This window comes from Aspergillus tubingensis, assembly GCF_013340325.1.
Source record: "Aspergillus tubingensis WU-2223L DNA, scaffold_8, whole genome shotgun sequence".
Taxonomy (NCBI): domain Eukaryota; kingdom Fungi; phylum Ascomycota; class Eurotiomycetes; order Eurotiales; family Aspergillaceae; genus Aspergillus; species Aspergillus tubingensis.
In genome coordinates, this window is record NW_023336282.1 from 763,036 (window position 1) to 775,396 (window position 12,361).

A 12,361-nucleotide genomic window follows, 5' to 3' on the forward strand; every position below is an offset into this window, starting at 1 on the left:
TGTGTCCCTGAGAGAGGTGGCACGTCGCATCTTTTTCTATTTCCCTTCCCCGCAGCAGCAACCATGTCGACTCCTGTCAGTCCCGTGGAGCATAAGCTCCCTCAGCGTTCGGGGACCGTCACTAGCGCCATGACTGGTGTCAGTCGTCGGACTTCCATGAGTGATGACGAGGCCATTCCCGGCTCTGATAGCAATGAGGTAGGCGATGGGAATACATTCTCTACATTTCCGTGGTAGATAGCTAATGATGTCGCGACTCTCTAGACCACGAACCTCCTCCTCGAGCGTCTCCGTGCTTGGAAGCACATGTGTGGATATTTGGAAGAGTATGTGTCTGCGACGGCCAAGGTGTCCAAGTCGCAGTCCAAGGACTTTGAGAAGGTTTTGAAGGTGCGCTTGGCTACACTGGGCTCAACTTGAAGGGTTGGAGGTCTCTTATACTGATACAATGGGTTCCTTGCATGCAGACTGTGAACGAACCTCTGCGGGAAAGCCACCATTTCTCCCAGAGCGCCGGCGGCGTTTCTTCTTGGTTTGAGAACATTCGCGCCAACACTCAGGTAATTATCCAATTACACACGAGATGACGACATCAGCTCACAGCTGGCTCTAGGGCATGGTGAACCTGTACCTTGACACTGAGAGGAACCTCAAGGGCTCCGTGCTCCCGACCTTGGAGCGTCTTCACAAGGAAATCAAGGCCAAGTCGAAGGAATTGCACAACGGCGCTGCAAAGGGCGCTAAGGCTGTCGACAAGGCTCGCGGTGTCACTCAGAAGCACATTGAGCTCCTCGCTCAGCACACGGCCACACTCGACGCTGCGTCCCATAACAAGATCGACACGGCCCATGACCCTTACATTCTCCGTCGAGGTGTCACCCACCGCCTGAACAAGCAGGTTATCGAGGAGAACAACAACCGCCAGGACCTCATCGCTGTGCAGAACAACTTCCAGCAGTTCGAGGCCCATGTCCTGCAGACCGTCCAGGGCGCTATGGAGCAGTTCGTCGTCTACATGGGCGGCCAGCTCGACCGTCACCGCGCCATGTACACGGACATTCTGTCCTCAGCGCAAAAGGTTCCCCCAGACTTCGAATGGGTCAACTTCATGACCAGAAACGACCACATCCTCGTCAACCCCGACGCCCCGCCGCGCTCCCTCTCCAACATCACCTTCCCCAACCAGGAGCATCGCGCCACCAAGCCCTTGATCGAGGGCACTCTGGAGCGCAAGTCCCGCGCCATGCTCAAGGGCTACAGCAGCGGCTTCTACGTCGTGACCCCCGCCCGCTACCTCCACGAGTTCAAAGACAACGACGACCTCCGCCGCGACCCCGCTCCCGAACTTTCCCTCTACCTGCCCGACTGCATCATCGGCGCCATCGACGGCTCCAAGTTCAGCGTCAAGGGCAAGGACGTCTCCAGCGGCAAGGTCGGAAACGCCTTCCACACCAACACCGAGCTGAGCTTCAAGGCCGCCAACTCCAACGAGGCCGAGAAATGGTGGACCGTCATCAAGGACGCCACTCGCGCCCCGACGTTCGCTTCTAGCACCACCACCTCGCCAACCAGCCCTGTTGCGGCCGAGAGCTCCCAGCCCCCCGCTTACGTCGAGAAGGAATCCGCTGCTGCTCAGCAGGAACCAGCCGCCGCTGCGTCCCCGACCACTCCCGCTGCTGTCTCTCGTACTAATACTAGCGGCTCTGGCACTCTCCCTACTGCTTCTGGTGCCGCCGCCCCGGCAGCTGCACCTGCTACCACTGCTACGGAGGATAAGGCGTGATAACTATTTATCTTTTCTTATTTCTGGTATATATGCAACTAACTAACTTACTTACTTAACTACCCGTATAATATTCCCTTTGCTGCATGCATGCAATTGAACTTTATCCTTTTGTTTCCTATTCTCTGTTATTTCCTTGCGTAATTGGTAGTGCGTATAGCACTTGGTATTTATCTTTCCATGTCTATGTGATAATCTTCATGTGGGGATTCTAATCTATGAAAATATGTCTGCTGGCTTGAATGTACGTGAGTTTCTAAGCTTTTGCAATCTGGTTCGATGTACCACCAAAAGCCAGATTTTCCGTTTAGGATGAGTTGCTGTTGGTTTCGAGCTTGCGCTTCGGTGTTTATACCCTTTTCATTACGTATCTTCGTTGCTACTTATGTTTCTGATGCCAAGTATAATACAGAATGAACAAGTCAGTGTTTTTACTCATCGATTCATTCGAGTGAATGTATTTCTGGATGTGTACATCGTCTTCAAAGATACATGTTATATTCAAATATACTGTTGGTAAATAAGAAAAGTAAGATAGATAGAGATAGAGATGTATCGCATCGTTGTAATAGAAACGCTCAAGGGGGTAAAAAACGTCTGGGAGAATCGTGGGAGCTCGTATCGGATAGATACAGTTCGAAGGGAATAAGTTTAATGCAGTTAATACAGTCGAAGGTACGGGAAAGAAAGGTATTGAGGGTGAGAAGTGAAGTGTGCAGGCCTAGAAATCTTCAGGGCTTTCCAGATCTGCCAGTTTCTGGCCCAGGAATCTCCCTAGCGCTGCAGATTTGGACTCCAGTGCGAGCAGGATAGATGGTGAGGCGGAGAGGTTCAAGGTCGCTAGACGGGCTAGATCACTGCTCCGGTCGATTTCGTACTGGCTTTCGAGCTGCGCGTCTGAGCTAGGGCCATGGCGGCCTCCGTTAGCTGCTACAACACTGGCATATGTCCTCCCATCATTGGCAGCGTCGTCGCCTCCGGGATGTGAGGATCCGTTCAGAAGACTCTGTGTACCGTTTGGTGTTGCTGCGTCTTCGGCATCTCCCAGTTTCGATGGCCCGACTGCGGCAAGAAGGACCTTGTCTGCGATCCTTGTCACGACCGCCACTAAATCGTCAAGTTCGAAAACAATAGACCCGACATCGCCAAGGGACACAGACGGGGTGGTCACGTATGATGATGGGTGGCTGGCGGGGTTCACGCCGGTGAGGTTCCCACATGATGCATTCTTAGCGTAGCATGTGTACGCCGCACCGTATGTTGCGCTCAGATTGCGCAGCTGCCGGGAAGGGAGGGAGGATGCGTATGCGAAAATAGCGCCATTGGTAGCGAATACCCTGTAAAGCATGGTTCATTAGCATCTCCATCGCCGAGGGAGCAGGAATGTCCATACATCATAGAGGTGATTTCCGGAGGTGACAAATTATCCTCTAGGAGGTCGCTGAGCGCCTCCGCATCCAGCATTTTTATGTCCGGAAGACCGGGTATCATGTTGCCTTCGTTGTGCTGCTCGTAGCAGTCTCCAAGCGCGATGTCTTGTTCGAGTGTTTTGTTTTCAATAATCCAGCCCTTTGGCGGAGACCAAGAACAGTCTTCGGGAAAGAAGAAGCAGTTGTCCCAGTAGTCACGGTCGTTGTAATCGTATTCGATCGGGTCTTCGGAGTATCCGAGGAGGTCTTGCGCGTACTGAACGGGGCTTCGTGCCCAATAAGGACGATATGGGGGTTCGGGCTGGACTTTGGGGTTTTGACCGGGGATACCTGGCCGAACTGGATGATCATACTCAGCCATATTGTCTCAGTGAGGATGTATTATGGGATATTGAGAGTAGTAGATGATGATCGGAGTTTGAGGGCAGAGAGAATGGGCTTGATAAGGGGTTTTGTAGAAGGGTAGAAAGCAGAGTGAAGTGTCCAAGATAAGACGAAACGGCGGTAGTACAAAGGACGAACGTGAATCATTTTAAGGAGCCTCTTCTGCCACTTTGGCTTTAAGACACAACTAATCAAGTTGGATCTCCTGTCCAAGGCTGATGCCGAAGTCCGGATCTCATGGTCAAATGAGGCGTGGTATGATTCATCTGACGTTCCAGAACGCAGGAAGCGAGGCGTGGGGGATGTTTCACGGAGGAATGTCACAGCCGGGGGCCAATGGCCACGACAGCAATGGAACGAGGTAAGGACACGAGAATAGCATAATGTGGGAGGAAAAGGAGGAAAGGGAGAGGAAAAAGAAACGAAAGGCGGCAGTCATGGCCAACAAGGCCGATGTCTGGGGCGAAAGCGAAGATCGCTTAGGCGGAGGATGACGATCCCTGGGGACTCAAGCCAGAGGGACACATCAGGATACGGGAGAAAAAGAAAAACACAAACCTTATAGAGGGCGAGAGCGGCCTGCGCTAGGGGATTGAAGACACGAGGAGGTTGCAAAGTGAACGACTAGGATCAGCCAAGGCGATGGAAAGAGGGAGTTGGAGATGCTTTGTCGGAGTAAGTCGAAAGGTGGGCGGCAGAAAAGAAGTATGGGGTATCCCGCTTCTCACCGCCTTGTCCAACTGTGTCATGGATAGTAACGGAGTATTAAAGACCGAACCATGTATACTCTACTAGTACTGAAGTCTCGCTTGTCTCGGCAGGGAATTATTCCCCAAAGCATGAACCTATAGTCGCAGTAGTACTCTTAGCAGGAACTTTATGCGATTCAGTGTGCAGTTGGTACTAAATTGGCAATTGTTCATTTAGTGTGTCATACTATCTATGCCCGCCGCACTAGTATATATCCTTCCCCTCTTTTGGTTCGGATTCCTTATCACCACCGTTGGTTAAATCTGCTCACAACACTGTAGACCTTTCGAGTATATAATAGATCTGGAGATGTGCAAAGTATTCTAGAAGCCAATTTTAGACATTGACATATGCGAAATTCAAAAGAAATGCGATTATTAATGCAAGCTTTAGGCGGGCCTGTTTGGATAGCGTCATAGGCAGGTGGAACCCCCACCTTTTTTTCGGGTCTCCTCACACGCCGCTCACTAATCCAAACAAGCCATCTTTCTTTCTGTTTCCTTTTCCCCTCCTCCCTTAATGTTTTCGCTTCCCGCTTTTCGCTCATCTTTCCTCAGGGTCCTCGTCCCAAGATTCTCCATCGTCCCTGGTACGTGCCTCCATCATTTCCAGAGGATAGCTTTCCCCACTCGGATCGATTCCAGAAGCTTACCACAGGAGACGTAGGAACCAATCGAACCCTCGCAACCATGGCGACAGACACTTCCAAGTATAAGCTTAACCGTTAGTGGCTCCCTTTGCCCTGATCATCAGTCCGGTCTGGAGCTAACAATGTGCCTGTACGACAGACACCATGCTTCGGGTCAAGGACCCGAAGAAGTCTTGTATGTTCGCCTTTCATAGGAGGCTTCAGAGGTGCATCATATACTCATCTGTCGCTATCGCTTAGTGGAATTCTACCAGTACCTGGGTCTCAACAAGGTTAACCAGATCGACTTCCCCGAGAACAAGTTCTCCCTCTACTTCCTTGCCTACGATGGCCCTCAATCTCTCCAGGGTGACCGTCACTTCACCGACCGCAACGGCGTCTTGGAGCTCACCCATAACCATGGCACGGAGAATGACCCCAACTACAGCGTGGTCAACGGTAACACTGAGCCCTACCGCGGTTTTGGACACATTGCTGTCTCTGTGGACAACATCGAAGCTGCCTGCAAGCGACTGGAGGATGCCGGATACCCCTTCCAGAAGAAGCTTACCGAGGGCCGTATGCGTCACATCGCGTTTGTCAAGGATCCCGATGGATACTGGGTCGAGATTATCCGCCGTCACAATGAGGATGTTGGCACCACCACCGATCCCTCCACCTACCGCCTGAACCACACCATGCTCCGTGTCAAGTGCGCCGAGACTAGCGTCAAGTACTACCAGGAAGTCTTTGGAATGACTTTGCTGCGCACCATTGAGAACAAGGATGCTGGATTCAACCTTTACTTCCTGGGCTACCCTGGTGCCAACCCTGAGAAGCGAGAGGGTGCTACCAACCCGGTCTCTGAGTGGGAGGGTCTGCTGGAGCTCACCTGGAACTATGGCACGGAGAAGCAAGAGGGCCCGGTTTATCACAACGGTAACACGGAACCGCAAGGTTTCGGACACATCTGTAAGTCATTCTCTATGTTGACCCCGCCTAATGGGTCAGTTTCCCGCAGAGGATAGAGGAGTCGCTAACAGCCAGTGGTTACAGGTGTCTCCGTCGATGATCTCAACGCTGCCTGTGATCGGTTCGAGTCTCTGAACGTTAACTGGAAGAAGCGCCTTACGGATGGACGGATGAAGTACGTGGCATTCATCCTGGATCCTGATAACTATTGGGTAGAGGTTGTCCAGAACGAGGCGCTTAAGCGTACTGGTAACTTGTAGTAGAGAGATTGTTTATCTAGCCGGCCTGCCGCAAATATACTGAAGATATTAGCACTGTTGTATTTGCCGGGAAAAGGCGCGATTTGCGCTGAATGTACTTGTAGAGATAAAGAAAGCGTCGAGTAGCGCGGGATTTCTTTCCCTTGAGGGATGCTTGGGGTTACCGAGAGGCTGATTGGCCCACTGGGTGGGGGGATATCCCCCGCTTCCCAGGGAGGCCCGCCTATCAGAGGATCGCCAACACTTCCCCAGAGCATCGTCGCCGACCGGGCTAAGACCCTCCCCCCCAGCACAAGAACTCCAGACCATTATTATTGACGGTGTGCGCCATCTCCGTCTGTCCTCATGACCCTCTTCCTCCCTGAATTGCATCTTAGACCATGCATGCTGTCCGACTGCCCTCAGTCGATGTTGGGTGACCGGATGCTTTCTTCTTCTCACCCTCCTCGTTGAACTTATCTCCCTTCACCCTCCCCCCACACCCCGGGGTATTCTCGCGCTGCTGTCGCACCAACTCAACAAATCTTGAAATCACCATGCAGCCGCAGTCTGAGAAGCCCAAGCGGGCGCCTCGGAAGCATGTCACCACCGCTTGTGTTCCTTGTCGGGAGAGCAAGATCAGGGTATGTGAACGCTTCGCTTGGATCCTATCATCAAACTTGGTATAATGTTCCTCGGATGCTGACGCAATTTCGCCCAGTGTGACGGTGCCACTCCGAACTGCCACAATTGCGAGAAGAAGGGAAAGGATTGCAAATACCAACACGGAGATGATAAGCGGAAGTAGGTTTAACTCGCTCGCTGTTTCTCTGTTTTCTCCGTCGGCCTCGTTGAATTTGCCTCTCGTGTCCTGGGTATCGACCGTCTTACGATCAAATCTGGATGGAATATCGAATTTTCAGCGAACAGCGCAGGATCAAACTGGTCATTTTGTTTATCCGCGCAGCCAAACAAGGCTGACCGTACCCTTGCCAGAGTGTCTCTCCGTGCCGCGACGGAGTTATTTTCCGCAAGAATAGACCAACTATGCCAGTTCATCTACGATCATGGGTTGGAACCGCCCCCGATGAAACCCGAAGATGAGGCGGGCATGAACAGGGTTCTAGATACCCTGCAAATTCCTCGGGGGCTAGCGAAAAGGAGGGATTCGGTGGCGTCTAGTGGGAACAATGCGCAGCCCCAACCCGTTACTCAATCCCCGGCCCACACACCATCTCCTCTTCCTTCTTTGAGTCGTCAACTAGGTGGCACTGAGGATGTACCCAAGGTCTCCTCTCCATCGCACAGTGTGATTCCTAACCAGGGTCTCATACCACCGGTTGAGAGAAGTCAAGTGTCTATGAACCCTTTGGCGATGAACCCGGGGTTGTCCGCCAATTATCCTTCGACACACTGGGGGTTCACTCTTCCCACGGCAGAGAGCTTAGATGCTCTATACGCCAACATAGACGGCGCTTCTAATCGTTCCAACGAGAATAGCACTAGTCCTGATAGCCTCCAGTTCACACCAGACATCACTCAACAACCGGGCGTGTTACTGAGCCAAGCGTGGGACCGAGACAATGAGTCTGATAGTGGTGAAGAAGACGAAGCGGAAAAAGATGTCATTGAGCAGATTTCGCATCGCATAGGGACTCTGAAGATCGCCGGAGATGGTCACCTCAGATTTTATGGAGCTACTTCAAATCTCAACCTTGTGGACGTGTCTGCGACACAACAACGCCAACGCCCAGATGCACGGACCGTCCGTCATGATGGACAAGATATTTTGAACCATCTGCGGGTGGGACAGCCTGTTGACCAGGCCCTCGAGGACCACCTTGTCGAACTCTACTTCACCTGGCAAAACCCTAGCACCTATGTGGTCGATAAGGATATGTATATGGATGCGAGGATGAAATGGAGGAACGACTTGATTGACACACCCTTTTATTCGGAGGTCCTGACAAATGCCATGTAAGTACCCGCTCCTATAAAGTTGTGACCTGTTCTGACAATTTCTAGGTGCGCCATCGGTAGTGCATTCGAAGCCCGGTATCATCCCACATTCATCACGTTTCCAAAATCGCTTTCGGAGTTCTTTGCAGACAGGGCCAAGGCTCTTCTGGAGATCGAGTTGGATTCCCCTTGTGTTGCGACTGTCCAAGCTCTTGTTATTCTCAGCTCGCACGAGGGATCCTCCAATCGCGATGCCAGAGGTTGGCTCTATAGCGGTAAGCTGACCATATTGGGAACTGCAGGTTTGTTACTGACTGTGTCTAGGGATGTCAATGCGACTTGCATTTGATCTCGGACTGCATTTGGATACGACACCTTACGTTGAAAAGGGCGACATAAGCGTTCATGAGGCCGATGTACGTAGGATTGCATTCTGGGGCAGCTATACTGCGGATCAGTAAGTATCCCCTGTGATGGTGGACCTATTTAGACCAAGACTGATTCGATGGTACAGTTTCTGGGGGTTTTATCTGGGAAGGCCCTTCCGAATGAACGCAGGGGATATCACTATCCCAAAGCCTGCTTCAGATCTAGGAGCTGAAAAGGAAGGCATGTGGCACCCGTATGGGCTCCCAATGAAGTCAGACCTACTGGAGAACGGATTGAGGAACCCGAATGAGCTGATAAGCCGCCAATTCGCTGTTCTTTGGGAGATCGTATCGCCTGTCGGCCACATTCTGTAAGTTCCCAGCCCCCGATGCCCTTCATCAAATGCTAACGCGGGATACAGCTACGGCTGCTCCGACATTCCACGCCATGATCTGCAGAGGCTTTGCCACAGGGTTACGGACGACCTTTTCGCTTGGAAGGCCAATCTGCCATCCAGTCTGGATGTTGACCTCGCAAATGATAATGTTCCCAAATTACCTCACCTCCTAGTACTTCAGTACGTTCGCGTCCCCCCACGACTCACTTTTGCTTGTATTCGATACTAACATGATCATAGCATGCAATACCATCAAATCGTCATCTTCACCCACAGACCCTGGGTATCTAAGAGCTACATTCAACCCCGCAGCCCGCGTCAAGGTCCCGGCTATCACCACGCTCGACGAATGTGCGTCGAGTCATCAATAGCAATTGCCCGACTCCTCCATATATACGAGAAACACTATACATTCCGGCGAATGAACAACCAAGTTGTCGCCATGATCTTCAGTGCGGCGCTCATGCTCCTTTACGTCACCATATCAAGTTCGCGACCAGGCGGAGACACCGCTAGCAGCAACGCAGAAATGGTCGCCTACTTGAACCTCTGCTTCCGCGCACTCGATGAGATAGGCCAGTCATTCGAAAACGCCAAACGCACCCGCGACTTCCTGGTCAGTCTGCAACGGCGCTGGCAAGCGCACATGCGACGCTCCGGGGCACTGAAGCGCCAAACGAGTCGCCATCAACTCTCCTCTCAACAGCCCACAGGACGCATCTCAGATGCAGAGGCCTCGCGGAAAAAGTCCCGAGTTACTGCTCCAAAGAACCAAGCCGCTGTTCCTCTATCCTTCAGCAATACGTCTCCAATCACAGCCCCAGGGCTTTCTTTCAACCACTCACAGTCTCAGTTGCATCAAGGACCGGGACAACCAGCCTCTGACCCGACACAGCAATTAGGCGTATGTCAGCCTGGGGAATTGGACTGGATCCGGGATTCAGATTTGCAACTGCTCTCCGAGAATTTGGGCGATAGCGGGTTCCCTCACCTGGGGAATCCGAGCACCACCTATGGGAATGACCCGACCCTGCCTAGCCTGACCGATATTGAGCCGTGGTGGGATTCGCCTAATGGGACTGGTACTTTCGGAGGGTCTTCGTTATGATATAGATATAGATGCCAAATAGCTTAATGATGTTCGATACTACTACTTCTTTTCTTATAGAACTGGCTCCTAGTTTCTGTTGGCGACCTAGCCTACTGGTCTTATCATCAACGTTCTAGAAGCCCAAGGGTTTCACCTAACCATTCGCTTGCTTTGCGACCTCTTCGTATGGTCCCTTCCTTATCCTCACAACGTAATCTTCCTCACACTGAACATACTCCGTTGGATTGTGCGTAGATCTGGTCCAATTCTCGAATCAAATCGAATTAGTGTTATTCAAATTCTGACCTGATATAGCCCGTTACGTAGGATGCTATGTATGCAGGCGCCTCACCGTCTGGAGCAAGAAATCGAATCCCTCAAAAACTGCAGAAACACTTGATACACAGGAAGCAATGTATGCCTTAGACGTAGAAAAGGCCGTTGTCATAATTTAAACACACTTAAGCAAGATATAACATAAATTCCAAAGAGCATGGCAACTTGGTGACCATTCGCCTGTGCGTCACCATTCTATCCCTCCTTCCAGCACTTCCTGCTTGATTGTAACTATGTTATCTATAATATATACACGCTCGTGTCCAGTACTTGTGGTATTTTAAACCGTATGTCGAGAACTCGTTTGTTGGATATGCGTTCGTGGGGGATCCAATCGTTGCAGGTCAGTATCGTCTGTGCCGGGGGAATTTTGCCCAGGACGGGCCTTCGACTTGGTATAGAGATATATGTTTTTGCCCTTTTCTTTCGAGAAAGCCCAAAATCTTTTTAAACCCCTTGAGAGGGCTTTCAGGGCTTTAACCCCGGGAAATCCCCTCTTCGGCCGCTGATTCATTGCTTGGACCTCCTCCAATGTTTGGGGCTGGTACGGGGCAACAGGCACCCGGGGTGGCCACCTATTCGAAGAGAAGCATGGGATTCCATAGGTGGCCACCCCGATAATGGATAAAGCCATGGGAACTAAGAGAATTTCCAGTCCTGCCAAATGTGGCTTGTTAGTTTCGCTCGGGATTTGTCCTCTTTTATCATGCGCAGGAGTAACATGGAAGCTAACCTTGCCGGAAGGATTTCCCCTCGTTGATATATTGGCTTTTGCCCGATTTCGCGGGCGCGTTCATCTGGGCATGAGAGCTGGTGCTCTCCATGCAACATAATGAAAGGTTTGTTGCCTAATGTCGGCAATATGTTGGTTTGTGTTGCTTGGAGGTGTTCTGCCTCCGCTATGGAAGTACATCTGGCCCGGCGGGCACGCGTGCTGGGGGAAATAAGAGAAGATGTTAGCTGTCTGATCGAAGAGACATAGTTGAGTCAGTCTAATGGGTGTCTGTCCTGGACTTGGAGTATAACATACTAAGCATGTTATTGTTGCACCGCCAATGCTGTCGTGGCTATGGCCACAGGCTGAGGCTAGATATTCCAGTGGAATACTGAAGTGCTGTCGCTTTGGCCACTGGGTGCTGGAAGATAAAAGTAACAGAAGACGACTCTCAAAGCAACTTCGGTGTTAAACCAGTGTCAATGATGGTAAGTGTGTGTTAGTCTATAAGTTCCGTTCCTGGATGTTATGTTGCAAGTAACTTGATTGCTAGGGAGCAAGTAGGAACGACCGTGTATTTTCCTCAGTACAACCTTAATATATCCTTGGTTTCGATTCATGTGGCAGTTGCATTTGCACCATTACTAGCAGGACCTTCCATGTCAATGTCCAACAATGGCCTAAAAGTGCAACTAGTGCAGAATAGGGAAGCGACGACGCCACGCCTGCCAGCTTCCTTCTTTCTTTGATACTGAGGGCTGCTCCTGCTCTCCCAAGCGAAACCTCCCATAGAGGAATTTACTAAAGAATTTAGTAAGCAACATTGAGAAACTACCAGGAGCAGTCAAGGAATGGTCATCTTTGTGACGCAATCAATGTGCGTAGACTTCCTCTAGATAGAGGAAGGAGAGACAGGTGAGGTCACAGTAAGAGGGGATTGAAATGAAGGCAGATTCGTCTTGATCGGCAAATTAAAGCTTTTAGCATATATCGAAGGCTACATAGACGATGGGATTTCTCTTTTGATGATAGAAAGCAGCAATATATATGTTCGTGTCATACAAAGAAACTACAAAAAAAGAAGAATCTATAGCTACGTTAACGAGGTGCGCCCGTTCAGACCTGCTGTAGTAGACCATGCAGAACAACAACAATCAGTTTGTCCCCCATAAAATATTGCAAGAAACCAAGGAGCTAGGCCTTGCCTCATTTCCGGCTGTTCCCATCTTATGCCACATTTGTAGAAGGCATAGCATCTGCCCCCAAAGCCCCAGCGAGTGTATAACTACCCACTGACCGTCTTGAATTC

The 12,361-nt window shown here is 50.9% G+C and overlaps 4 protein-coding genes across 4 annotated transcripts; 3 read left to right on the forward strand and 1 right to left on the reverse strand.

Annotated features, from left to right (window-relative positions):
* Positions 1 to 63: 63 nt before the first annotated feature.
* AtWU_06590 (PH domain protein) lies at positions 64 to 1,783 on the forward strand (the record flags this gene model as incomplete). The annotated part of the gene is made up of 4 exons (XM_035501699.1): positions 64 to 198; positions 265 to 390; positions 468 to 560; positions 614 to 1,783. The coding sequence occupies 4 exons, from the start codon at positions 64 to 66 to the stop codon at positions 1,781 to 1,783; spliced, it is 1,524 nt and encodes a 507-aa protein (XP_035357592.1).
* A 721-nt stretch (positions 1,784 to 2,504) lies between these two features.
* On the reverse strand, positions 2,505 to 3,574 carry AtWU_06591 (uncharacterized protein; the record flags this gene model as incomplete). The annotated part of the gene is made up of 2 exons (XM_035501700.1): positions 2,505 to 3,120; positions 3,177 to 3,574. 2 exons carry the CDS (start codon positions 3,572 to 3,574, stop codon positions 2,505 to 2,507), a joined length of 1,014 nt encoding a protein of 337 aa, XP_035357593.1.
* A 1,462-nt stretch (positions 3,575 to 5,036) lies between these two features.
* AtWU_06592 (lactoylglutathione lyase GLO1) lies at positions 5,037 to 6,207 on the forward strand (the record flags this gene model as incomplete). Its single annotated transcript, XM_035501701.1, has 4 exons — positions 5,037 to 5,070; positions 5,136 to 5,171; positions 5,237 to 5,947; positions 6,032 to 6,207. The coding sequence occupies 4 exons, from the start codon at positions 5,037 to 5,039 to the stop codon at positions 6,205 to 6,207; spliced, it is 957 nt and encodes a 318-aa protein (XP_035357594.1).
* A 536-nt stretch (positions 6,208 to 6,743) lies between these two features.
* On the forward strand, positions 6,744 to 10,019 carry AtWU_06593 (transcription factor domain-containing protein; the record flags this gene model as incomplete). Its single annotated transcript, XM_035501702.1, has 8 exons — positions 6,744 to 6,830; positions 6,908 to 6,990; positions 7,183 to 8,163; positions 8,212 to 8,420; positions 8,470 to 8,602; positions 8,660 to 8,884; positions 8,936 to 9,091; positions 9,152 to 10,019. The coding sequence occupies 8 exons, from the start codon at positions 6,744 to 6,746 to the stop codon at positions 10,017 to 10,019; spliced, it is 2,742 nt and encodes a 913-aa protein (XP_035357595.1).
* Positions 10,020 to 12,361: the final 2,342 nt, after the last annotated feature.